Below are 27,402 nucleotides of genomic sequence, written 5' to 3'. Positions count from 1 at the left end.
CTGTCAGGAGTGGTTCTCTCCAGCGGGTTTAGTCTCGCTCCCCACTTGTGGGGAGCTGGTGGCTTGACCCCACTGGAGTGAAGGGGGACAATCGAGCCCTCTCCCTCCCAGAGGGTCGGGTGCTGGAGGGGGGGGTGCCCCCTGGGCATTGCCCAAGTGCCAATGTCCAGGGGGCACCTTGGCACTTCCCACTGGGAATCAGGCAGTGCCAAGGGGGTGGGGCCTAATTGGGGCAAGTGCTCTTGGTGGGGTGGGGGGGTGAAGAGAGAAGAGAGTTCCTGCTCACTGCTGATCCTGTTCACCTAATCTCCTCGCTACACATCCTGTTTCCTGACCCATCCTCTCCTCGACCCTTCAGCTCTCCTGTCCCTTGGCCCGTTCATTTGCTGCGGATTCGTACCTTTGCCAACCCTCCGCCTTGCAGCCTCTGCTACTCCCTGACCCTCCAGCTCTCAGCCTCTCCCACTCTCTGACCCTCCCAGTTGCTGCGGACCCTTTCTCTTGACAAACCTCCCACTCCCTACCCCTCTCACTCACTGCTTTCCTCTCCCAAACCCTCGCTGTGAGTGAGGGCTCTGGAGATGTGCAACACGAGACAGGAAGAGCAGCTTCCACTTGCAGGAGGTAAAACACCAGTCAGAATGGTGTCAACTAGGACATACAATCGTATATCAGACTGGCGCAAAATGGCTTGGAAACTTAACTCCTGATGCTGAACGTAAATATGGCCACATTAAGTCACTGGCATTAAAGTGGAGCAAGTTGAAGTAGAGAAATTTAAAATGCTGAATTGCTATACTTGGGAGAATTTCCCCCAGTACTCTTGCTGATAATTGAATAGTCTCAGAAATGGATCCATTGTTGTCAATAGCTGTTTTGATCTAAGTAAAATTCAGCTGTTACCTTAGAAATAATCACCGAATCTCAGTGAAGAAGCGTTTTCCCTAATATTGCCCCCCCCCCCCCCAAAACAAACCCCCTCCCAAAAAATTCTAGGTGTTCAATTCCCGTGAAAAATGGAGTAAATCACGCTGAGAGAGTTTGGAGAAGAATCTCCCCCACACAGTGCACTGCTGAATGCACGAGCATAAATCTTGTTTAAAAATCAGGGGCAGTGCCTATCCCCACAAAAGATGCTGGCAGCATAGTGCTGAGCGGGCTACTGTGCATACGCCCATCTGTCAGCGCCGAGGTAGGCGCATGCGCAGTGGCCCCTGGCTGCCGGCCTCCCGATTTCCTGGCCAGCTCAATGGATGACCAGCCCCACGATCTCCACAAGGCCGGCTCTCTCTGGTGCTCTCTCTCACTGCCTCATGCCTGGTGGGCAGTGCCAAGTGTCCCTGGGCATTGGCACTTTGTCCCTTGGGAAGTGCCGAGGTGCCCCTACTGTCCGACCCTCTAGGGGGAGGCCCCAATTACCCCCCCTTCACAGCGGGGTCGGGCTGCCAGCTCCTCGCAAGTGGGGAGCTATGGTAATCCCCACTGGAGTGAAATAGTCCTGGCCGGTGGGGGGGAGGGGGGAGAGGCGAGCTAGTGCCATTCAAATTGTATTAAAATTAAAAGCTGCATTCATTAGGTAGCTCTGCGTCTATTTCCAGCGAGGAGCGGACAGCGCCAGAAATCCAGTGCTGGGGGACACACTCGGCCGATCGCACTAACCTGGCACCACTTAAATCTCCCAGCCCGCTAAAAGATCAGTGCAGCAGGATAGGAGAATCGCATCCCCCTCCTGTCTCTCACCTTGAACTTGTCTCTTGAGACTAATCCTTCAACTAAGGGGAGCAGCTGCTCCCTGTCCACCACATCCATGCCCCTCATAATCTTGTACACCTTGATCAGGTCGCCCCCTCAGTCTTCTCTGCTCCAGCAAAAACAACCCAAGTCTCTACAACCTCTCCATAACTTAAATGTTCCAACCCTGGCGCCATCCTGGTGAATCTCCTCTGCACCCCTTCCAGTGCAATCAAATTCTTCCTATAATGTGGCGACCAGAACTGCACACAGTACTCCAGCTGGGACCTCATCAAAGTTCTATACAACTCCAACATGACTTCCCTGCTTTTGTAACCTATGCCTCAATTGATAAAGGCAAGTGTCCCAAATTCCTTTTTCACCACACCATTAACATGCCCCTCCGCCTTCAGAGATCTATGGATAAACATGCCAAGGTCCTTTTGTTCCTCAGAACTGTCTAGTGTCATGCTATTCATTGTTAAATTACCAATTAATGACCAATCCAGGTTCTCGTAATGAGTGAATAGATGGGAACATCAGTGGGAGTAATACTCTTCCTGCTGTGTTCCTGGTCAAGTTTGATTTTACTTTTCAGCTGTTTTGCCTGAACCAAGAAAAGTACAGCACAGGAACGGGCCCTTTGGCCCTCCAAGCCTGCACCGACCATGCTGCCCGACTTAACTAAAACCCCCTACACTTCCGGGGACCATATCCCTCTATTCCCATCTCATTCATGTACTTGTCAAGATGCCCTTTAAAAGTCACTACCGTATCCGCTTTCACTACCTCCCCCGGCAACGAATTCCAGGCACCCACCACTCTGTGTAAAAAATCTGCCTCCTACCAAAAAATCTGCCTGGTGCCAGAATATTATGAGAAACCTGTTTAAAATACACTGCAATGTGCTTCTTTGTCACAAGATGGTGCAATTTTGATAAAGCAGGCTCGAAGAAGCTGTTAACCATGAAGGAATTTTATGCACTATGCTTCATCACCGCTTTGTACAACTAAATGAATTCTGCAAGTTTATTTAATTCTGGTTCATTGAATTCTTTCAGGTTCATTTTCCTTTAAATGGTTCACCCTGTCAACATTCCACCTGTTCTACAAAATGATCTTTTCAAAGTGTTCTGTATGCTTGCACCTATTACTGTATCAAGTATGAATTGCTTTATAAATTGCAGGAGTAAAATAAAAAACAGGAATAGGCCATCCAATCCCACAAGCCAGGTCATGGCTGATCTGAGCCTGAACATGTTCCATTCGCCTTGGCCTCGTATCTCTTAACACCTTTGGCTAGCAAAACTTTGTAGCTCTCGGGTTTGAAATTTCTCGTTGAGAAATAGTTTTTTTGTTGGGGAGGTTGGGTGGGAGAGGGTTCCACACTTGTCCTGTGTGCAAAGTATTTCCAAGCTTCCCTCCTAAAGACCTTGATCTGATTTTATGATTATGTCCTAGACTTCTCCAGAAGTTTCTTTTCATTGACCCCAGCAATTCCTACTAAAATTCTAAACTTCAATCAAATCACCACTAAACCTTGTATTCCAGGGAATACAAGCCACCTTTATAATGCAGCACTTTGGAGCCCTGGTAAACCATCTGTTGATTCTGCAATGCACTCCTTCCAAGGTCATTCTGTCCATTCTGTGTTGTAGTGTTCAGAATGGTGCGCTGTACTCCAGATGTGCTTTAACCAGGACTTTATGTAGGTCTACCAAACTTCTTCCTCCTCATTCTAGCCCCTTACGCAGAGCATTCCATTCGTCTTTTTGATTTATTTTTGTACCTGACTACAGTGTTTTAATGGTCTTCATACTTATACCTGTAAATTTATTTTCATCCCCCCCTCCTCCTCACTGTTCCCAGATTTTCATTTTTTTAAAAACTGCTGCGAATTATCCTTGGTCTGAAATTAATTATCTGATGATACCTGAATTGAAATCCACGTGCTACTGTTTTGCCCAGTAACTTAATCTATCACTGGCTCAGGTTTTGTACCCTCGCTTACACTTACACCACCAAACTTTTGTCGTTAGCAAATTTGATACATTGTCTGTAAGGATAGGCTGACCAGAAATGCATTCCTTCGTTCATTTAGCTTTCAGAACCCACAGAACAGAATCCAAAGGGGTCACTCTTGTATCCCTCTGGAGCTGGACTGCAAGTGGAAGTTAAGTACTTTGGAAGTTAGCCCACTTACTTGTGCTGCAGGCAATTTGGCATCATTCTTCAATCAGCCATAGCTACTAGCCATGCCTTGTTACAAACCGTTAACCTGGCCTCCATTATCTGTCCCAAGCAGTTAGACCTCAGGTGGGCTGTATGCAGCTGGTAGCACTCTACCCAAAGACAAGGTATAGATTCTGACTATCTAGGTTTACTTCATCATTGAAAATCCTACCTGAAGCTCTTGGCTGAGCTGAAGACTGAACCGTAATTTCAGCCCAGCTTAATCTTCATTGGAAGTAGACTCACTGCTTCTGATCCTTAATTTTTACTGTTCGATTCATTTTATCAATTGTGTTGCAATGGGGATTTTCTTCTGGACTAACATTGAAATAATTACTTAAGAATTGATTTACTACCATTTTGCCCTGTTTTGTTCTCTTAGGCTGCCCAATTCTTGAATTCAGGGAGTGTAAGGCACAGACTACAGTTTTACATAGGCGATCACTTGCTGCCTTACAACATGACTGTATACCAAGCTGTCAGGCAGTTCAGTGTGCAAGCTGATGAAGAAAGAGAGTCCACAGATGATGAAAGTAACCCGTTAGGAAGGGCAGGAATATGGACAAAGACCCATACAATATGGTACGTATTAAATGCATCCTGCAGCTACTTCATTGAAAACTTGTTCCAATAATTTTGCCTCCTCATTCCTCTTGTCCTGCAAGCACCAGCCCACAGCTTTAAGGCTGTGTAGCTGCTACGGAAAGTAACTGGAATTAATGTTTCGTAACTACTGTGAGCTTATTACTTGATAAACTTGATTGACGATTTCACTGATACAAAGTCAAAAGCAATGGTTTGTGGAATTAGAGATGCCACAAGCTATGCATGTGTGTATCTTGTACTGGCCAGTGTATTCCCTCTAATGTGGAATCTTTGTCTGTGATATTTATCTGTATCTGTAATATTTTGCTCTTGTACTGGAAGTATTCATTAGTGGAGAGAGAGGATTAACATTTCAGGTTGATAAGCTTTCATCAGAACTCTCGATGTACTGACGAGAGGCAACCAGCTTAAAATGTTAACTTTCTCTCCACCGGTATTGCCAGATCTACTGAGTATTTGCAGCATTTTCTCAGCAGGTTGTTATTTGCCAATGATGCTTTAACTGCCATGAAACCAGGTCAGAACTCAGAATGTAAAGACTAAATTGGGAGCGTTATTAAATGTGTGTGTGCAATAGGTACAAGCCTGTTCGAGAAGAGGAGGAAGGGAATAAGGATACAGTTGGTGGAAAACGAGGACGAGCTCAGACTGCACCCACAAAAACATCCCCAAGAAATGCAAGGAAACATGATGAGCTGTGGCATGGTGAGTGTTTTGGGATAGAAGAATATGATGGGAATTGGAAGCGGACTTTTGGCCTGCTCCACCATTCAGTACGATAATGGCTCATCTCCAATCTCACTGCACCTTCCTGCACTACCTTCACATCCCTTAATTTCCTTGGAGATCAGTAGATTTTTGGATACTGTTTTGAATATGTTCAGTTTCTGAACATCCATAGTCCTTAGTTGTAGAGAATTCCGCAGGTCCACAATGCTTTGAGTGAATTAATTTCTCTCCTTGCTGAGGCCTAAATGACATCCCTTATTCTGAGACTGTGACCCCCAGTTTTAGCCAGTGGAACGTCCTTCCAGCATCTACCCTAACAAGTCCTTTCGAGAATTTTTTTATTTCAGTTGAATCACCTCGTACTTCTGAATTCCAGTGAATACCTCCCAGTCTACTTGATCTTTCCTCATAGGTCAATCCCCTCATCCCAGGAATCTGCCGAGTGAACCTTCATCACAATCCTCCAAGGCTGGTATGTTCTTTCTTGATAAGAAGAGAAAACTGTGCACGCTACTCTAGGTGTGGTCTCACTTATAAAGCCCTTACAATTGCAGGAAGATGTCTTCATAATTTTACTCCAATCCTTTTGCAGTGCAGGTCAACATACCATTTGCTTTCCTGATTGCTTGCTGTATCTGCATGTTAATTTCCTGTGATTCATGTCGGACATTCGGATCCCTCTGCATACAAACATTTCCTAGTCTCTTGCCATTTTGAATGGTTTCTGCTTTTCTGTGTTTCTTTTTCTGAAGTGGGTAACTTTGCACTTGCTGACATATTCCATCTGTGTTCCTGACCGCTTAACTGGTCCGTATCCTTTCCACATTTGTCAAACGTGATTTCCCTTTAATAAATCCATATTGGCACTGCCTAGTCACGAGTTCCTCAAGTGTGCTGTTCCCACATGCCTAATAGATTCTAGCATTTTGGCTCCTGTTGATGTTGGTTTAACCATCATATAATTCCCTGTTTTCTTCCTTCCCCACCGTTTAAATTCTGCTGTTTTTTCACTACCTTCCAATCCATGAATTACTGGTTACATTAACGATGTGAAAGTGTTTCTATAGAGGGTTATGGGCTAATAATTGGTCCAAAGTTGCAGGTAGAAGATTTTGGAATAGAAATTTACCTTCTCCCTTTCAATGGGACTTTTAAACTTGCCTGTTTCATGGTAACTAGTGCAGAACAAAGGGGGCATGTTCTCCTCCGCTCCTTTTACACTTCACCACTGAAGCCAAGCTTCACTGCTTGAGTCTCATCCAGCCTGAGTTAGGAAGGGCGAGCGAGATGGGTGCTTTAGAACAATTATTTATTAGTGTCACAAGTAGGCTTGCATTAACACTACAATGAAGGTACTGTGAAAATCCCCTGGTTGCCACACTCTGGCATCTCTTCGGGTTCACTGAGGGAGAATTTAGCATGGCCAATGCACCTAACCCTTCGGACTGAGAGGAAACTGGAGCACTCGGAGGAAACTCACGCAGACACGGGGAGAACGTGCAGACTCCACACACTGACCCAAGCCGGGAATCGAACATGGGTCCCTGGCATTGAGAGGCAACAGTGCTAACCACTGTGCCATCGTGTTGCCCACTGAAGTGTGGGTAAGTCAGCAAGAAGTGTCAATCTGCTGCTGATCACCACTTCAAGCAAGTTATCGCCCAAAGCAAAACAAGAACAAGCTTTTAAGCTAACCTTTTTATATCGATGAAGAATGCATTTATGCTGTCGTGTAAATTAAGCAGCCTAATTCTGGCAACAGTGCAAATTTTTAATAGCTCTTTGGTTAAAATGAGTAGGAATCTTTAAATACCACTTTCATTAATTTAAGATGACTTCCTTTGTTTATTTGCTTGAAACTAAAAGCTGCGAAGGAGTTTTATTTAAAAAAAATAAATTTGAAGAAAATTACTCAAAATTGGTATTTTGAATCACTAAATGTCAAGAAAATAAGTAATGGCCTAGCAGGGCAGTGGTTTACTCAGTTCAGTGCACTATTTTTGTGACCCTCAGTGCCAAAAATGAAGTTCTACAAAGGGTCATATTACTCTTCCTATTCTTCAGCTTATGGTCAGAATCCTCTGCTATATCTTAGGCTATGGTGTGCAGTCATGATGTGAAGATGCCGGCGTTGGACTGGGGTAAGCACAGTAAGAAGTCTCACGACACCAGATTAAAGTCCAACAGGTTTATTTGGTAGCACAAGCCACAAGCTTTCGGAGCACTGCCCCTTCATCAGGTGAGTGGGAGTTGTGTTCACAAACGGGGCATATATAGACACAAACTCCATTTCCAAGATAATGGTTGGAATGTGAGTTTTTCCAACCAGAAAGACTCACATTCCAACCATTATCTTGTAAATTGAGTTTGTGTCTTTTTATGCCCTGTTTGTGAACACAACTCCCACTCACCTGATGAAGGGTCAGTGCTCCAAAAGCTTGTGGCTTGTACTACCAAATAAACCTGTTGGATTTAACCTGGTGTTATGAGACTACTTACTGTACAGTCATGACCCAGCAATTTACGGTGCCCTGATACTTTAAAGAACAAAGTGCTTTTTAATAGTTATCAATCTTCTACCTTGTACACCTCAATTGTTCCTGTCATTTACAAAATACTTGATACCTATACCACTTCTTTGTACTCCAGTTAGATTTCCCCTTAATTATTATTTTACTCTCTCTGGTTGTTCCTTTTAGTATGCTTGGGAATGCCCTGCTTATTTTGTTCTTTGCTACCTTTTTTCATTCAAGCTTTATTCTGCATTGCCATAGGATTAAAAAATGATTTTCTCAGGTACATAAACCTGAGAAATATTGCATGTTTTTTTAGCTTTTTTTTTCTCGAAAATGAACCACTAAAGCAAGGTGGTAATTCCCATTGTGAAGTTTTGGCAGCAGTTGAATTTAAATGGTGTCCTTCTAGACAGTTGAACTGTTAACCTCTTCTTACATCCTAGATGGTGTCTGCCCTCCAGTGGGAAACCCTTTGGAAACATATCTTCTTTCAAACCCTCCAGATGGTATAACATTTGAGGACCCATCCCTAGATGTGATTCTCCTTTTAAGAGTGCTTCATGCCATCAGTAGATACTGGTATTACCTATATAATGTGAGTACTGCAGGATAACATTTACAAACATTGACAGCTGGAGGTGATTGCAGCAGAAATCTCTTCCTGATGTCTCCAAATCACCGAGCAGCTTACATTTCCGATTACATTCACTTTATTTTCAACCTGGGTGATGTCTTGCACAATGGCTTAAGACCTTCACCTTGGTTTTTCAACTGGTTAAGTGAACAATTGGGGACTACAGTTTGAGTTTTCCACATCATGCCAGTGATTTTCTCATTTTGTCTAAGTAAAGGAAGGTGGTAGGTTACCAGTTTCTTCACTCGATTAGACTTTCCCCATAATCATAGAATCCTTACAGTGCAGAAGGAGGCCATTCGGCCCATCGAGTCTGCACCAACCACAATCCCATCCAGGCCCTATCCCCACACCCCCTTCCATTTACCCTAGCTAGTCCCCCTGACGCTAAGGGTCAATTTGAATAGCATGGCCAAATCCACCTGACCCGCTCATCTTTGGACTGTGGGAGGAAACCGGAGCACTGGAGGAAACCCACGCAGACACTGGGAGAACATGCTAACTCCGCACAGACAGTGACCTGAAGCCGGAATTGAACCCGGGTCCCTGGCGCTGTGAGACAGCAGTGCTAACCACTGTGCAACTCGCCTTCCTGGTTCAATTCTTATGAAATAATTCTGCTATGCTGCTCATTTTCAATGTCATATTGATGTGAGATAAGTAATTTCGTACCTTTGCATGACAAGGTTAAGAAAGTTGATTTCTGGCTAATCTTTGCCCAAAGCATTAGTCAATCTTCCCATTTCAAGTGTTGATTAAACTACTGTGTATTTTCAACATTTTGGTTAATTTGGCAAAACTTTAAGGGGCCTTTATATTAGAAATGTTTGAGCATGCAATTGTTTCTGATCCACCCTGCCCTTAGCATTTCATATGTGAATTAGGTAATCGTTATTTAGAACTTTTAAGTTGATTCCTGTTCAGTTGTACATCTATCTCTGTCCCATTCCTCATTTGCAGAATGCAGTCTGTAAAGAGATTATTCCAACAAATGAATTGATCAACAGCAAGCTGACTGCAAAGGCTAACCGCCAACTTCAAGATCCCCTGGTTATTATGACAGGAAATATACCAATTTGGTTGACGGAGTTGGGAAGGACCTGGTATGAAACAAACACTTAAAAATTACTTTTTCTTCTCATCTGTCACTAGATTAACGATACAATTGAATGAATTGATGGCTGCATTTAATACACAATTTCAAATTCTGGTTTTCAATTGAAATTTTACATAGTAACCTTCACCCATGAATTTTGTTGGTGTAAATGGAACACACTGCATAAAACTGCAGGAGGAAAGCATAGTGGGAAAAAGAAAATTGTAGCACAATTTATATTGGGAACTGGCCTTGGGGTGCAGAACAGAATTTGACCATATTCCATATAGCCTTCTCATTCTCCCCCCGCCGCCGCCGCCGCCGCCCCCCCCCCCCCCCCCGCCCCTCTTGATTCATTCTACGGCTCCCAAGTTAAGGGCTGGTTAAAACTGGACGATTTCAAAAGTAGTAAATTATTTAACTTGTCATGCAGCATTATATGCTTACACAATATGTTCCAATTCTAGCTTAAATATAGAGTTTGCTGTTCAATTCTGTAGTGAAATCAAGTGAACTTGCAGCTGCCCAGCCTGCAAGCCAGAGAGTAAGGTAAAGAAACACGACCTAGCCATGGTTAGCCCTTTAATGTTGTCTTAAAGAAGAGCCAGGTACGATCTATTGTTAAATACACTGAGCTCAGGTGACCTTGTTCACTGAACTGGCTGAAGAATTGTCATGTCCAGTAATTTTTAGAACTGCCTGCTTGGTGTGGAAGCTTTTGAAGATGTACAAAACCTGAAGAATCCTATGAAGTTGATAAAAATATTTTAGCTATGTTTTAAGGGATTTGTCATAACTACTTTCCTGTAAGCAAAAATCAAAACTCTTGTACACTGGATTTCATGTCAATATTAACCAGCAGATGCCATATTCACAAGATATACAGATAGATATCCTTGCTTTCATATAACAACAGAGACTTCAGGTAACGAATGCAGTCCATGAATAATTGCAGCTCTTGATGTGTTAAACCTACCAATGTTTGGTCAATATATACCCTGACTGCAGTTCGGTTTTCAGTGCTTTGGTATCTCCTATATCTGGAAAGTAGGGGGAACAAAAGCTAGTGAAATAAGACTTGTGTTCAAGGTAACCTATCTTAAGTTTGACTTAACAAGAATGTTGAAGATTTAAGCTACTTGTGATTTTCTTTTCCGCTTGGAAATTTAAAAGCAGGTTACCAATCTTGTTTTTTTTTTAAGCCCGTTTTTTTTCCCGTTTGACACACGGCAAATGCTGTTCTACGTGACTGCGTTTGATCGAGATCGAGCCATGCAGAGGTTACTGGATACTAACCCAGAAATCAACCAGTCTGATTCCCAAGATAGCAGAGTTGCTCCCCGTTTGGATAGGAAAAAGGTAAATGCATATACTTGCAGCTTAACATGGCAGTTTTTCATTATTGCTTCAACTGTGAATGATATCTGCCATTCCTTGTAATATGTATATAATTCTACAAGCAGTTTTGCTATTTGCTTTTCAAGTTGGACATTTCTGCTGTGGAGAACTGAAGGACTGAGTACTTTATTTCAATCCTGCATTAGTTAAGGGACTGGCTTTGGAGAGAGAGTTTCACTATTGACCTTTACCAGTGTTGTAAAAGAATTGGCAGGAAATGTGTTTTGAAAGAAAACCGTCTGGTGAAATCAAAAAATGGGAGCTTCGAGCAGTGTGGTGTAATTTTACTCGTGTCTCACGGGCAGGGAGAATAACAGACGCCAGCCAGCTGCCTTCGACATGAGAAATTATTCAAGGATGACCCATATAGCTGCTGTTATTCATATCTGGGTGCTGATCAGATAATGTGCATGCTGCAGAAGATAAAACCAATTCTGAAAGAATTGTAATGGATATTTTTCAGGCTGATGTGTGACATGTCAATTCTATGGAAATTGCATTTTTTCCGTTAATCTTTAACTTCTGAACATGAATAGTCCTCGTAGGTGTCTACTGCAGGGAAGTTTCTTTTGGGAATTTGGTATTTTGATGAGATTAGAGCATAGACCACAAAGACCTTGTATACTATGTCTTCATTCTAAATCAGTGGTTAGCAACAGTTAGGAAAAAACTGTTTGTTTGATTTTGTGGACCCCGTTGTATTTTCATTGGTGCCTTTATCATCGTCTTCAAATAATTTGGTCACATTTATGGTCCTGTTCGCTCCATAGAAGAGCAATCATCATTCTGCCATTGCATAACCAGGGCTATGCACAATACCTCAGAAGGGGTATGAACCAGTATCTTGTATGTCAACTGGATGAGCTCCCCAAGGTCATTGTAACTTAGTACAATGCAAACTATCTTCTTTTATGCAGGGGGAGTTGGTGGGGATCTTTGGCCCTGGTTGCTATTGGTTGTATTCTGGAAATGTCTGTTTGTTGGACATTAGCTTAAAATGGAGCTGACTGCAGCTGCAATGTGCCCCAATGTCAAATAGCCAAAATGTTCAGCTACTTGATTGAGACACGGAAGAATATCCTTGATTGTACTGAAGTGCACAATCCATACCTTCATAAAATTGCTGAGGGAGTTTTAAACGAGCACTATTTTCAAATAAGTTTAATGCAGGTAATTCTATTCCAGCTGTTAATTTTGTTTCCCCTTTTTTAAATAGCGCACTGTGAACAGGGAAGAATTGTTGAAGCAAGCAGAATCTGTGATGCAGGATTTAGGAAGCTCGAGAGCAATGCTGGAGATTCAGTATGAAAACGAAGTAAGCCTAACCTTCATGTTTAGTTGGAATTTGTAATTTTCTTAAGCTGTGCCCAATATTTTAATCCTGTCAACAACGTTGATCTCACGTCAACCTTTCTAAAACTAACCAGCATTTTTCTTTCTTTAGGTTGGGACAGGCCTGGGTCCGACATTGGAATTCTATGCACTTGTATCTCAGGAACTGCAGAGAGCTGACCTGGGTCTATGGCGGGGAGATGAAGTCACGCTGTCCCATCCTAAAGGTATAGTTTGTCAAATAAAAAGTTGTTGACTTTTTTAATTTTAAAAGGAAGTAGTTATACTCATTTTAAAGCATGGAATTAATATTGCATTGCAAGTTGAAGCAAATAACCTTGTGATAAAAAACAGAAAATGCTAGATCTCCTGAATGTGCCAATCATTTTTGGTTTTTATTTCAGCTTCAGGTGAATTTTGTTTGGGTAAACGTGAGGGTTTTGAAATATATTAATTTTTCCCAGCAAATGCACTTGCACTCTGAAAACTCTTAAATGTGGAACCTAACAACCATTGAGTTTTTCTCTTGTAAGTGAGTGATCCATGAAGCATTGATGGCTTGTTTTAATAATTGGTCACTATAATTGCCTTCCTCAATTTGATCATTAATGCAGTAAACTATCTATCTGAATTGTTGCAATGCAGAGTACACAGCTGAGTGAACTGCTTTGCATGATATATTCCAAACTTTGTGCACCTAACCTTGTACTTAACAATGGTTTGAGTTACCATGCTAAATTGCCCCTTAATGTTCAAAGATGTGTAGGTTAGGGGGTAAATGCATGGAGTTACAGGAGGTGAGCCTAGGTAAGATGTTCTGTCTAAGAGTCAGTGCAGATTTGATGGTCCAAATGGCCTCCTCCTTCACTGAGGGATTCTGTGCCTCCTTTTTCAGAATTTTTAAATCATATTTCACAAAATAGAACCTTTTTATAAACTAAAACAATCATCCAAAACAGATTTGAAGCAAGGATCAAATTACTTGTCAACTAATTTGCTTAATTGTGCCATTAGGTAGTCAAGAAGGGACCAGATACATCCATAATCCACGTGGCCTCTTCCCTGTTCCTTTTGGAAGAAATACAAAACCAGCACATGTGGCTAAAGTGAAAATGAAGTTGCGATTTCTCGGCAAGTTTTTGGCCAAAGCGATCATGGACTTTCGATTGGTAAGTTTTATTGGTAACTGCTGTTTGAATTTGCTATCAAATTTTTTTCTGGCCGCATTTAATTTTAAACATGCATATTCTGCCCTGTATTGAGATCTAGAAACAATGTCTGATTCCATGCTGTATAATGCTGTAATGTGCATCACTGACTAGTGATGTTTTATTTTACTGAATTGTGGTGCAAACTGCTCAAAAATGAGGGAAAAATCATTTGCATATCAACATTGATTTTGTGAACAGTCTCTTTATTGTGTCAAAGTAACACCTTTGCTTTCTCTCTCTCTCTCTCGCCTCTCTTTTCTCCCCTCCCCCCTTCGTTTTGAACAGTTGGATTTGCCTCTTAGCCTGTCATTTTACAAATGGATGCTGCGGCAAGAAATTTCCCTCTGCTCCCATGATCTTTTCAACATTGATCCAGTTGTAGCAAAATCAATTTGTCATCTCGAGGACATCATAAAGCAAAAGAAGAAGCTGGAACAGGACAGATCACAGGTAAGGATGGAAGTTACAGGTTTGTCCATTTTATCTTCTGGTGTCCTGCATCTTTCACCGTCAAATTTCAGCCACTATTTTGAACAAGTGGTATTTGTGGCAAATCTGAGCGAAAGAATACTGTGATTGAAAATAAAAGGACAGCTTCACTGTTTGATTCCTATTGTGTACATAGATACTGTATTTAAACTAAACATTATGGAATAGATGGAAGTATCTAGACAAAATCACTTTGGGTTGGGGAAGGAGGTGACTAATGGGAGAGGATAAAAGACTGGTTTGCAGATGTATTTTAATTTCCTGTAATTGCAAACTTGAAACATGATCCATTATTACAATAACAAGCTTTAATTTTTTTCACCTTTTTGCAGTATGATAGCACAGTGGTTAGCACCGCTGTGTCAGGGACCCGGGTTCAATTCCGGCCTTGGGAAACTGTGTGGAGTTTGCACGTTCTCCCCATGTCTGTGTGGGTTTCCTCCCACAGTCCTCCAAAGATGTGCAAGTTAGGTTGATTGGCCATGCTAAATTGTCCCTTAGTGCTCCAAGATGTGTAGATTTAGGAGGGATTGGTGGGGTAAATACATGGGGTTATGGGGTTAGATACTCTGGATAGGATGTCAGAGAGTCAGTGCAGGCTCCATGGGCCGAATGGCCTCCTTCTGCACTGGAGGGATTCAACTTGTAATTTATTTGCATCATGGCTTTCCCATTATCAGTTCTGGGGTCATTTAACTTTTAGTTGAGTGGCTTTTTGCACTCTTCAATGACAGGACCATTAGCAATAGGAATTTAAGTTTTCCATGTAATTACTTGATTGGACGTTTTCATGGGTACACGTCCCTTTTATTTAAAAAAAAAACTTAACATAGCATTGCCATTTCACAGAAGATCTACTCGAGATATATTCAACTCCTTTTTAGAAACCATTCCTTCTGTTTCCCCGTCCCATTGTATCTGTTCAAAGTCACAGATATTTCTACATTTAAGAAGTTCATGGATCAAGTCGAACAAAAATTTCCCCCACATTGTGGTCACCTACTGGGCCATTTGCTCAGTACTTTTTCAATACAATACGTTGGTCATTGCTGCAAAGTTGAAATATTTTCCAAATATTTTAGGGCTCCTTATGAGGAATTTTTATTTATCAAAGATTTCCCTTTTATTTATGGTTTACCTGCAAATTTCCTGTGTAATTTTCTGTTGCTTGGAATATTGAGAAGCACAATGTTACATGGCATGTCCCAATTCGATAAACTCCAATCAACCCCCATCTTGGAGAAGTCAGTCCAGTTTTGGATTTCCAGATTTGTATGACAATCCTCAAATCCGCTTCACTTGGAGACTGAAATGTATATTGGATTGCTTATCCTTTAGCAGGGTCCCATTTTCTGAATATTGATAAGTGCACACCCACTGAGGTCACAAACCACCTTCTGTTCAGTTCGTTGATTTGGGGTGCTGTAGTGACTTAAAACATGTCCACTTCTTTCATTCCCTTCAAAGGGCTGACATGATGCCAAACCAATGCATTCCGAGGGTAGCCATCTAATTTGACATTATCAGTCTCTTAAAAATTTTGACCCAGTGCCTTTCCTTTGACCATTCCATGTACATGCCGTGGGAAGTTAAAACTACCAAATTACCATGGGCAGGTATTTTGGATACCTGACAAAGGGTTAGATTTAATGTTGTCAATGTGGATCTTTTGATAGAGCAAAGAATGTCTTCAACAGGCTCTGGAAAGCCTCAATATGAATGGCTGCTCTGTGGAAGATCTTGGACTGGACTTCACTTTACCTGGATATGCCAGTGTTGAACTGAAAAAAGGAGGCAAGGACACAGTTGTCACCATACACAATTTGGAAGAGTATCTCAGGGTATGTAAAACAATTTAAATTTACAGGGTAAACCGCAAAATAATGTGGCTCCAATGCCATTGTATAAGAATCCAGTGGTGAATCATTTCCTGTTAAATTCCAAATCATCCCAACAGTTTTGAAATTGGAAAGCTGAAGTATAGAATATTGCAGTGTTTCCCAAATTTTTCGAGCCGTGGAACCCCTACTGACTTCCCAAGAGCATCCGGGATCCCCAAGCATTCTCAATGTCAATGCACTTTTTTTATTTGCCGCAAAATAGGTGCAAACACAGATGAAATGTAAACAGTCTTTCCTAGCTTTCCCTATGCATCTATTAAGCTGGTGATAATTAAAAAGTTCTCTACTTAAAAATATATAAAATATTTTGTATTTTTAATGGGAGGAATGATGCTGGAAAGTTGATTTTAATTTCGGACACGCACATTCCTCTCTCACCCATGTCTGTCTCACGCTTGCAACACGTGTCTCTCATTCACACACGTGCTCATGTCTCATTCATGCACACGCGTGCCCCTCTTACACGCAGCATCACTCATGCAAACAGACTCTTATCCTCACACTGTTATCCCAGTTGATGTTATAACATAATGTCCCTTGAAAGAAACAAAAAGATGGCTCTGATCAAATAAATTCTATTCTGTTCCTCAAATGATTGTTTGATTTCTCGTCAGAATCCCCCCAGATGATTGTTACATGAGAGTTTCCAAACTCCACTCTCAAAAGCGTGCTTGAGTTGAAAAATGTTAATTCCCTGGTGAACTTCAAGTGCAATATATCCAGCTAAAACTTAAAAGCTTTCCTACCATACATGCTTTACAATAGCAGCTTAGAACCATAGAAAATTACAGCTCAGAAACGGGCCTTTTGGCCCTTGTCTGTGCCGAACCATTTTTTGCCTAGTCCCACTGACCTGCACTTGGACCATATCCCTCCATACCCCTCTCATCCATGAACCTGTCCAAGTTTTTCTTAAATGTTAAATGCACTTACCACTTTATCTGGCAGCTCATTCCACACTCCCACCACTCTCTGCGTGAAGAAGCCCCCCCTAATATTCCCTTTAAACTTTTCTCCTCTCACCCTTAACCCATGCCCTCTGGTTTTTTTCTCCCCTAGCCTCAACGGAAAAAGCCTGCTTGCATTCGCTCTATCTATACCCATCAAAATCTTATACACCTCTATCAAATCTCCCCATAATCTTCTACGCTCCAGGGAATAAAGTCCCAACCTATTCAATCTCTCTCTGTAACTCAGCTTCTCAAGTCCCGGCAACATCCTTTTGAACCTTCTCTGCACTCTTTCAACCTTATTTACATCCTTCCTGTAACTAGGTGACCAAAACTGTACACAGCTTGCATTCCAAAATCCAGTACAAATTTTCCAAATGATTTTTTTTTTGAACAAACCTGCCACTCCACTTTTAACAGTGAATCCAGTATCCAGGTTTTGCAACATGCCCTTCAGGATGTCTTGGTCTTAACTACTGTGCAAACTGTTCACAATTGCTTTAACTCTTGATTCACAGGCTCTATTAAGTGACATCAAACTTTTGATTTACCTCAAGTCTGGTTGCTGCAATTGTCTTTTTAACTCAACACTTTGTTTCCTCTTCCTTGAATTTTTCTGAACGATAGCTTGGTGTCTGTTCTCTCAACTTCAGTCGTTTTGAGACATTCTCTCTGTCCCAATTCCCTGGTTATCTGGACTGTAACTAGTTCTTTGGGAAGCCTGCCTCTTTACAGCTCCCATCCTCAATCCTATCCAGTCTTCTGGCAGCATTGAAAAATGTTAACTCCCTGATGAGCTTCTTCAAGTGCAATATATCCAGCTAAAACTTAAAAGCTTTCCTACCATACAAGGCCCCCAGTTGCTAAGCAAACCGATGGAACTTAAACAACCCCCACATATACAAACACCTTTTGTCCAGCATGAATCTAATGATAGGTTTTGCCCTTTCACATTAAACACGTTTAAAACCAAGATCAGAGTAAAATACTGCGGATGCTGGAATCTGAAACAAAAACAGAAAATGCTGGAAAATCTCAGCAGGTCTGACTTACAGAGAATGTCCACACAACCCATAAGGAGACGGGCATAACTGAGACCCATGCAGATGTCCACTGCCACACCTTTCATTTGGAGGAAGTGAGAGAGTTAAAGAAGAAATTGTTGAGTAAGCAAACCAATTCAGCCAGACGGAGCAGCGTGGTGGTGGATAAAGACCTGCTGAGATTTCCAGCATTCTCTTGTTTTTGTCATTTAAAACTCCACCTTATTTCTAATGTTTACCAATTCAAATATAAATCCCTGAAAACTAGAATTTTTCCTAACAACACACCCGAGTGCACTCCCATCCCCGAGGCCCTGCTGATTGCAGGCCCCACAGTTTCTCCTCACTGCCACAGCCCAGCTTCTGGCTGATTTATCCCCTGGGCCTCACTGGCTGCGGGCTATTCTGCCCAGTAACACAGATGGAATAAATCAAATGGACCAATCGGAGCAAGACCTGTTGGAGCACTGGTCCACCTATCAGCATCCAGTGCTATGACCCATTTGATTTCTCTCTTTTTAGATTCTGTGTATGGGACCCGGTGTTTTCAGGCAGCTGCCCGTTTTGCAGAGCCCCTGGTGTTTCACTGACCCCAGTTTTGAAACCCCTGGAGTATTGTATACCTGAAATTATTCAACTTTTTTTCAGATTGTCATCTATATCAAGTCCCACGTTGTATTTTACTCAGGAAGTCTTGTGGATCTCCTTTAAATACCCAGCCATGTTACCATTTCCAATGGCTTTGTTTCTATTGTGAAAAAATCAACTGCGTTTATACTGCTAGCAAGATTCAGCAACACTATTTAGTTTGTCCAGCAGTTTCCCCCAATGAGTTGTCCATTCAGGGAATAGTCACAATTAACTGCACAGACGTCAATTAGCACTTATTCATTGGTTTAAAAACTTCTCTGACAATTATGATCATAGGTTTTCACAAGACAGCAATGTTGAAAGATCAACCTGTCTGAAGCCCAACTGCTTCCAATCAAAACTGCTTAGCTTGACTGCCACTGTTACTTTTGATGTCAGGCCATTTGGGTTGTCATCTGCCTGCTTGCTGTTTTTTTCAGCAAATATGTAGTATACTGAATTAATCATTTCAAGAATTTTCCTTTATAATTGGTAAATTAGTTTATAGTATCCAGATTGGGGGGGAAAAAAGATGGCTTATCACTTTCTGATTAAAATAAACTTTTAATACTTGTTATGTTTGAGTGTCCAATAATTTAATATAATTTTCATCATCTGTATGTTACTTAGTTCTTCCATTCCAGAAAATCTGATCTCCAACTTTGTCTTGAAGGGGACAGGGAGTCTAAGGAAAAATAATGTTCTAATAGCTGTATTTTGTCAATGTTAGTCCCCTCTATCTCAAGTGACCAGTACTTTCTTTCCTGTTGTGGACAGTATTTCCAGCAACATTACCATTCTTCTTCTATGTGCTACCCCTCAGCAGACAAGGCTGATTACACCTAGCTCTACCTTTTGCTCGACTGCTCTCCACCTTCCAGAGCCTGTGTTGGACAGGTTGCTTCATTATGGCAAGTGAAGATTAGCCCCTTATCACAACCTCTGTAACCTCAAAATTGGTTCCATCAACTTTTCTTGCAATTGGATCACGCTGAACCAGAGATGTGCAGTCTCCGTGTCCTATTTAACCCATCCGCTCTCCATTGGATCGACTACATACTTCCATCCCCTCATACTCTTGTTGAAACTCTGAACCCTTGCCTTTGCAAATCCAGACTTGACTCATTAATGAATGGCCACTTATCTACCCTCCGTAAGCTCCAACTCATCTGAAATTCTACTCCCCAAACCTTATCCCATGGCAAATTCTGCTTGTCCATCACCTTGCTGACTTGCAGTGGCTCTCGGCAATCGCTGTTCTCCTGTTCTGACTGTTTGTCCATCCTGACCTGCACTCCGTTATTGATTACCATTCATTCAGACATCTGGAACCAGGCCTTTTCATATCCCTCTCCTCCCTGCAGACTTTTTTAAACCTATTTTTCTGACCAAGGTTTTGATTCCCTCCTTGATAATCTCCTAGGACCGCTGTCAACTTTCAAATGATTCCACCCCCTCTGAAGCATTTTAGGATGTTCCTGTCAAAAGCACTTTATGACTGCAAGTAATTACGATTTAGTATAACTGGAGTTTGTTTCTTTCTGCAGCTGGTTGTATTCTGGACCTTGAACGAAGGTGTTTCCAAGCAGTTTGAATCTTTTCGCGATGGCTTTGAGTCTGTTTTTCCACTTCATCACTTGCAGTATTTTTACCCTGAGGAGGTTAGTTTTTCATGGAAAAAAATTTGACCTAATCAAAGGTACCTCACTGGGAACAATTTAAAAAATGGATGTAATTTCTCATTGTGGATACGTAGCAGTTCCCATTGATGTTGGTTTCCTCAAATGGTACATTTTGTTTTAATGTTCTGAAATGGTAGTGGTGGTTAATGAATATTTGTTTTACATTGTGTCAAAACTTGCAGTGCTTCAAAGTTTTGCACAGAAGAGCACAGCTGATGCATGACCTGTGTGCCTAATTTAGGGCGGCACAGTGGTTAGCACTGCTGCCTCACATCGCCAGGTACCCGGGTTCAATTCCAGCCTCAGGTCACTGTCTGTGTGGAATTTGCATGTTCTCCCCGTCTTCGTGGGCTTCCTCCAGGTGCTCTGGTTTCCTCCCACAATCCAAAGATGTGCAGGGTAGGTGGATTGGCCATGCTAAATTGACCCTTGGTTCAGGGGATTAGCAGGGTAAATATGTGGGGTTACGGGAATAGGGTCTGGGTGGGATTATGGTCGGTGCAGAATTGATGGGCTGAATGGTCTCCTGCACTGTAGGGATTCTATGATTCTAATGTAATTGAGAAAGTTAACTTCAATTGTTAAAGTTAAACATTGGAGATAATTAGTCATTATTGTGGGTATTATTCTCTTAGTTTGATCTTGATGCCATGCAAGACGACCGGTTCTTGACCTCAATCTTGGAAGGTTAGGTGACATTTTACTGTTCAACACAAGTATACCTTGGGCATTCTGATCACAGAATTAAATCCATAATCAAAGCTGCCTTGAGAGCACTCATATATCTCCTCCTATAGCATCTCTGGTATCTTGGTATATACAGTAAGAAGTCTCACAACACCAGGTTAAAGTCCAACAGGTTTATTTGGTAGCAAAAGCCACTAGCTTTCGGAGCGCTGCTCCTTTGTCAGGTAAGAGGGAGTTCTGTTCACAAACAGGGCATATAAAGACACACTCAATTTACAAAATAATGGTTGGAATGCGAGCCTTTACAGGCAATTGATACCAGAGATGAGGGGTGTTGATTATGAGGAGAGACTGAGCAGATTGGGTTTGTACTCGTTGGAATTTAGAAGGCTGAGGGGGGATCTTATAAAGACCTATAAGATAATGAAGGGGCTGGATAGGGTAGAGATGGAGAGATTCTTTCCACTTAGAAAGGAAACTAGAACTAGAGGGCACAGCCTCAAAATAAAGGGGGGTCAGTTTAGGACAGAGTTGAGGAGGAACTTCTTCTCTCAGAGGGTGGTGAATCTCTGGAATTCTCTGCCCACTGAAGTGGTGGAGGCTACCTCGTTGAATATGTTTAAATCACGGATAGATAGATTCCTGATCGGTAAGGGAATTTGGGGTTATAGGGATCAGGCGGATAAGTGGAACTGATCCACTTTAGATCAGCCATGATCTTATTGAATGGCGGGGCAGGCTCGAGGGGCTAGATGGCCTACTCCTGCTCCTATTTCTTATGTTCTTATGTTCAATCAAGTCTTAAAGATACAGACAATGAGTGGAGAAACCACAGGCTAAAGAGATGTGTATTGTCTCCAGCCAGGACAGTTAGTGAGATTTTGCAAGCCCAGGCAAGTCGTGGGGGTTACAGATAGTGTGACATGAACCCAAGATCCCAGTTGAGGCCGTCCTCGTGTGTGCGGAACTTGGCTATCAGTCTCCGCTCAGCAACTCTGCGTTGTCGTGTGTCGTGAAGGCCGCCTTGGAGAATGCTTACCCGAAGATCAGAGGCCAAATGCCCGTGACCGCTGAAGTGTTCCCCAACAGGAAGAGAACACTCTTGCCTGGTGATTGTCGAGTGGTGTTCATTCATCCGTTGTCATAGCGTCTGCATGGTCTCCCCAATGTACCATGCCTTGGGATATCCTTTCCTGCGGTGTATCAGGTAGACCACGTTGGCCGAGTTGCAAGAGTATGTACCGTGGTGTTCTCACGTGAGATGATGGCATCCATGTCGATGATCTGGCACGTCTTGCAGAGGTTGCTGTGGCAGGGTTGTGTGGTGTCGTGGTCACTGTTCTCCTGAAGGCTGGGTAGTTTGCTGCAGGCAATGGTCTGTTTGAGGTTGTGCGGTTGTTTGAAGGCAAGAAGTGGGGGTGTGGGGATGGCCTTGGCGAGATGTTCGTCTTCATCAAAGACATGTTGAAGGCTCTGGAGAGGATGTCGTAGCTTCTCTGCTCCAGGGAAGTACTGGACGACGAAGTCTTCAGGAGAACAGTGACTGCGACACCACACAACCCTGCCACAGCAACATCTGCAAGACGTGCCAGATCATCGACATGGATGCCATCATCTCACGTGAGAACACCATCCACCAGGTACATGGTACATACACTTGCAACTCGGCCAACATTGTCTACCTGATACGCTGCAGGAAAGGATGTCCCGAGGCATGGTACATTGGGGAGACCATGCAGACGCTACGACAATGGATGAATGAACACCGCTCAACAATCATCAGGCAAGTGTGTTCTCTTCCTGTTGGGGAACACTTCAGCGGTCATGGGCATTCGGCCTCTGATCTTTGGGTAAGTGTTCTCCAAGGCGGCCTTCACGACGCACGACAGCGCAGAGTCGCTGAGCAGCGACTGATAAGCCAAGTTCCGCACACAGGACGGCCTCAACCGGGATCTTGGGTTCATGTCAAACTACCTGTAACCCCCACGACTTACCTGGGCTTGCAAAATCTCACTAACTGTCCTGTCTGGAGACAATACACATCCCTTTAACCTGTGCTTGGCCCTCTCTCCACTCACGTTGTCTGTACCTTTAAGACTTGATTGCCTGTAAAGACTCTCATTCCAACCATTATTTTGTAAATTGAGTTTGTGTCTTTATATTACCCTGTTTGTGAACAGAACTCCCACTCACCTGATGGAGTCGTGCTCCGAAAGCTAGTGGCTTGTGCTACCAAATAAACCTGTTGGACTTTAACCTGGTGTTGTGAGACTTCTTACTGTGTTTACCCCAGTCCAACGCTGGCATCTCCACATCTTGATATATAAACAGAAAATGTTGGAAAATCAAACACGAGTCCGTTCTCTCTGCAGTGCAGACCCATGTTCTGCTGTTGGCACATTCAGCCATCTGGTCTTTAGGCCTCCATTTTCATCTTCCTTAGCCTTTAACACCACTGTTAACACTCCCTTAGTTGTGCATCTATGCATCTTTGTCAAATCTTTCCTGAGCTTCCACGTATCAGTGATCTTCTATTTGGCTCCACTCCCTCTTTTCAATAGTATAAAAATCCATCATATCTCTCTTTCCCCCCCCCCCCCATTCAGCTCTGAAGAGTTACGTGAACACTATTAATATTAACTTTGTTTCTCTCTCCAAAGCTGCTGACAAACCTATTGAGTTTTTCCAGCATTTTCTGTTTGATTTTAAATTTCCAGCCCCTGTAATATTTTTTATTTTGCATCTTTGTTCCCCCATTCTAGTTCTCAAGTTGAGTGTAAGTTGTTAGTGTAACAATGACTATCTGCTGATGTCCCTCAGTAAAGTTTACCAATTTCACAAGTTGGGCATCACAATATATCCAAGGTACCTTCTGGCATAGGAACAAGAAGTGGAAATTATTGCTCTTTGAGAATTGACCTAGATGCTGTTGCCAACTCTGAAAAGTTCAGGATATGTTCCCAAAAGAGAGGCTTGCATCTCATTTGTCAAAGATTTGATTGGTACAAAAATAACATTGGTAGCACAGTGGTTAGCACTGCTGCTTCACAGCTCCAGCGACCTGGGTTTGATTCGATTCCTGGCTTAGGTCACTGTCTGTGTGGAGTTTGCACATTCTCCTCGTGTCTGCGTGGGTTTCCTCTGGGTGCTCCGATTTCCTCCCACATTTCAAAGATCTGCGGGTTAGGTTGATTGGCCATGCTAAAATTGCCCCTTAGTGTCCTGAGATGTGTAAGTTAGAGGGATTAGTGGGTAAAATATGTAGGGATATGGGGGTAGGGTCTGGGTGGGATTGTGGTCGGTGCAGACTCGATGGGCCGAATGGCCTCTTTCTGTACTGTAGGGTTTCTATGATTCTGTGATACAAGGTTTTGCTGAAGCCTGTCTCCACAAGGTGCCTTTCCCAGATTGTACTTCTAACTCCTTGTTGCTGCATGTGCAAAGCTTTCTCAATGGTAATCCCACCTGAAATGCATGGACCAGAGGTCATGCAGTACTCTGCAGCGCATCATTTGGTAGTGCTTCTAGCTATTAGTTTTTTTAAAAAAAACATGCATTTGAAGGTTGGGTCAAATAGTTTGAGAATATGAGCAAGACTGACAGTGCAATGCAGAGCTGGTTTGTTTTTTGGCATCATCTTTCCTTCAAGACGACTTGCTGAAACCTGATCTGCATTTGATCATCTAATTTTAGGCTCCTGGCCTAACATTTACTTACTTAAAACTTGAGTGTCCCTGAAAATGATTCTTTTCCTTTTCTGTTAACTCTGACTGAGGCAGATGGACATTGTTCACATAAATACTCATCTTTGCCATAATGTGTAAATATACACTGCCCACCTGACACTCTAACTAAATACTTCATATTACAACAACTTGACGTTAATGGAGTGGTGACCCCGTTTTTTAAAAATTTGGAATTAACACTTCCAACACACTGGCAGAAACTCAATTCCAAAAACATTTTCTGTGGAGGAAACAGAGTTCTGAAACATGACTATTGCAAACCGATAAGTAAGTCATAGTAATTGGGTACTGAAAGCACCAGCGGGAGTTCAGTAAAGTTTCCTTGCTGCCTTTGCACGCCATTGTGATTTGTATGATCAGAACTGGCTGTTAAAGTCAATAAACTTAAATCTGTCAATTTGAGATTGCTGCCATAAAACAGTGGAGGCTTGCAGCACAGCAGGAGGCAATTCAATCCATGTGTTGACTGTACGATAAAGCAATCCAAAACTAATCCCACCACCCTTTTCCTTCCCTTTGTCCCTCCATTACCTGTTTCAGATATTTATACAATTTTCCATTTTAACAAATTGTGACTTGTGCCTCTACCCCGTCCTGCGTACAAAACATTTCACGTAAAACACAAAATAAATTGAGTGAACCTTTTCACTGACCATTATAAATTGACCCCTTGTTACTGTTCCAGCTTTGGTAGCAATGGTCTTTCTGTATATTCACTCTAACCAGAAAAGTTTATTTTGAATCTTTTGATCTCGACTTGAAATAGTCCCAGTATCTTGTACTGAATTGCTACATCTCCTTGTAATAATGATTTTCCTTCCCTGGTGCATCCTGGTAAATCTGTGGTGTACACTCTGACTTTAATGTATTTCCTGTAATTGGCCACCCCTGCAAAGATGCACACAGCATTCACCTAACCATTGCGAGGTTACCTGGTGATTGTAAATGCTTATGACCTTCCTAAGCAGAAATCAAAGTATCCAGTTTAATAAAGCACTAAAAAACTGACCTTAACTTTGAAGTTCATGTTAATTTGCACTGTGTGACATTCTCCTTATTTCACCTTAGTTGGATCAGCTACTCTGTGGCTCCAAGTCCGAGGCATGGGATGTGAAGACTTTAATGGAATGTTGCAGGCCAGATCACGGATATAATCATGACAGGTACGAGTTTCACCTGGGATTACATCCCTCGGGATATTTTATTGCATCCAAAGTGCTACATAAAGAAAACTTTGAAATTTCTGGAGATCTTGTCCCCATTATCTGCCACAGTTTTGGAAGAAAGAAAGCTCAAACAACAAAAAGCCATTTAAGGCATTTCTCCGGGGGTTTCTGTCAAAGCTGCAGTGTATAATCTGAAATCACCTCCCAAACTACTTTCTTTGTTTGATGAAAAATATGGATGTGTAAAGCAGTGTTGGGAGTGAGAGGTTATCCCTGATCTGTTGTGAGCAAGTGGCAGTATTTACAGCATAGGAACAAGCCACTCAGCCCAATTCATCTGTGCTTGTGTTTATGCTGTACATGAGCCTCACCCTCTTTGTTTTATCTAACCCACTTTCACATAACCTTCTATTCCTTTCTCCCTTTAGCTTTCCCTTGAAGGCGTATGGCATGCTGACCTTCATTGGATGGGGCATTGAGTATAGGAATTGGAAAATCATGTTGCAGCTGTGTAGGATTTTAGTTGGGCCGCATTTGGAGTATTGTGTACAATTCTGGTCGCCACACTGACTGGATGTTGATGCACTGGAAAAGGTGCAGAAGAGATTTACCAGGATGTTGCCTGGTTTGGAGGATATGGACTATGAAGAAAGGTTGAACAAACTTGGATTGTTTTCACTGGAGAGTCAAAGGATGAAGGGGGACCTGATGGAAGTTTACAAGATTATGACAGGTTTGGATAGAGTGGATTGTCGGACTCTTTTTCCCAGGGTCGAAGGATCAATTACTCGGCATAGGTTGAAAGTGAAGGGGGAAAGTTTAAAAGAGATGTAAGGGGCAAGTTTTTCATAGAAGGTGTATGAAAATGAATGCTTGGAACGCGCTGCCGGAGGTGGTGGTGGAAGCAGATCCTATAACAATGTTCAAGAGGCATCTGGATGGATAAATGAATAGGCAGGGAATAGAGGGATATGGATCACTTGGAGGCAAGAAAATGTTAGATTAGAGGGGCATCTGTGTCAGCACAGACTTGGTGGGCCGAAGGGCCTGTTCCTGTGCTGTACTGTTTTGTTCATCAATACTATTTGTTTCACCTGATCCCTGTAACAGTGAATTCCATTGGGTGAAGAAGTTTCCCCCGAATTCCCTATTGGACTTACTAGCAACCATCTTATCTTTTATAGCCCATAATCCTGTGCTCACCTGCAAGTGGAAACATCATCTCAGTGTTCACTCTTATCAAACCCCTTGATAATCGCAAACTTCTATCAGATCAAAATTCGTCCTCTTTTCAAGAGAAAAGAGCTCTAGCCTATGCAGTATTTCCTGATGTGTATGAACTCTCAGGTCTGGTATCATTCCAGTGATTTCTTTTCCCTACTTTTAGCAGTGTGCCTCTATTCTCTTCAATGTTCCTCTACACCATTTAGGCAGCTATTTTCTCATGTTTGTGACTTCCTTCTTCCTACCAAAATATATTCACAGAATCCCTACGGTGCAGAAAGAGGCCATTTGACCCATCAAGTCTGCACCGACTCTTCCACAGAGCATCTTACCCAGGCTCTATCCCTGTAGCCTCACATATTCCCCTAACCTATACACCTTGGGACACTAAGGGACAAT

The 27,402-nt window shown here is 42.4% G+C and overlaps 1 protein-coding gene across 13 annotated transcripts in view; it reads left to right on the top strand.

Moving 5' to 3' along the window:
- The window catches only part of trip12 (thyroid hormone receptor interactor 12), a 160,237-nt gene that overhangs the window by 126,552 nt on the left and 6,283 nt on the right, over nucleotides 1-27,402 (top strand). For 9 of the 13 annotated variants that reach the window (XM_078205851.1, XM_078205845.1, XM_078205874.1 and 6 more), the window contains 12 exons: nucleotides 4,346-4,545; nucleotides 5,147-5,274; nucleotides 8,258-8,409; nucleotides 9,409-9,551; nucleotides 10,747-10,903; nucleotides 12,159-12,257; nucleotides 12,387-12,501; nucleotides 13,289-13,443; nucleotides 13,771-13,935; nucleotides 15,651-15,815; nucleotides 20,046-20,159; nucleotides 25,682-25,776. In XM_078205851.1, the coding sequence (XP_078061977.1) occupies nucleotides 4,346-4,545; nucleotides 5,147-5,274; nucleotides 8,258-8,409; nucleotides 9,409-9,551; nucleotides 10,747-10,903; nucleotides 12,159-12,257; nucleotides 12,387-12,501; nucleotides 13,289-13,443; nucleotides 13,771-13,935; nucleotides 15,651-15,815; nucleotides 20,046-20,159; nucleotides 25,682-25,776 (1,688 nt within the window). The remainder of the gene's footprint in view (nucleotides 1-4,345; nucleotides 4,546-5,146; nucleotides 5,275-8,257; nucleotides 8,410-9,408; nucleotides 9,552-10,746; nucleotides 10,904-12,158; nucleotides 12,258-12,386; nucleotides 12,502-13,288; nucleotides 13,444-13,770; nucleotides 13,936-15,650; nucleotides 15,816-20,045; nucleotides 20,160-25,681; nucleotides 25,777-27,402) is intronic. The other 4 variants (XM_078205904.1, XM_078205917.1, XM_078205891.1 and 1 more) reach the window with 1 other exon arrangement.

The sequence above is a fragment of the Mustelus asterias genome, chromosome 3, assembly GCF_964213995.1.
Source record: "Mustelus asterias chromosome 3, sMusAst1.hap1.1, whole genome shotgun sequence".
NCBI lineage: Eukaryota > Metazoa > Chordata > Chondrichthyes > Carcharhiniformes > Triakidae > Mustelus > Mustelus asterias.
This window is presented reverse-complemented; position numbering and strand designations above follow the sequence as displayed.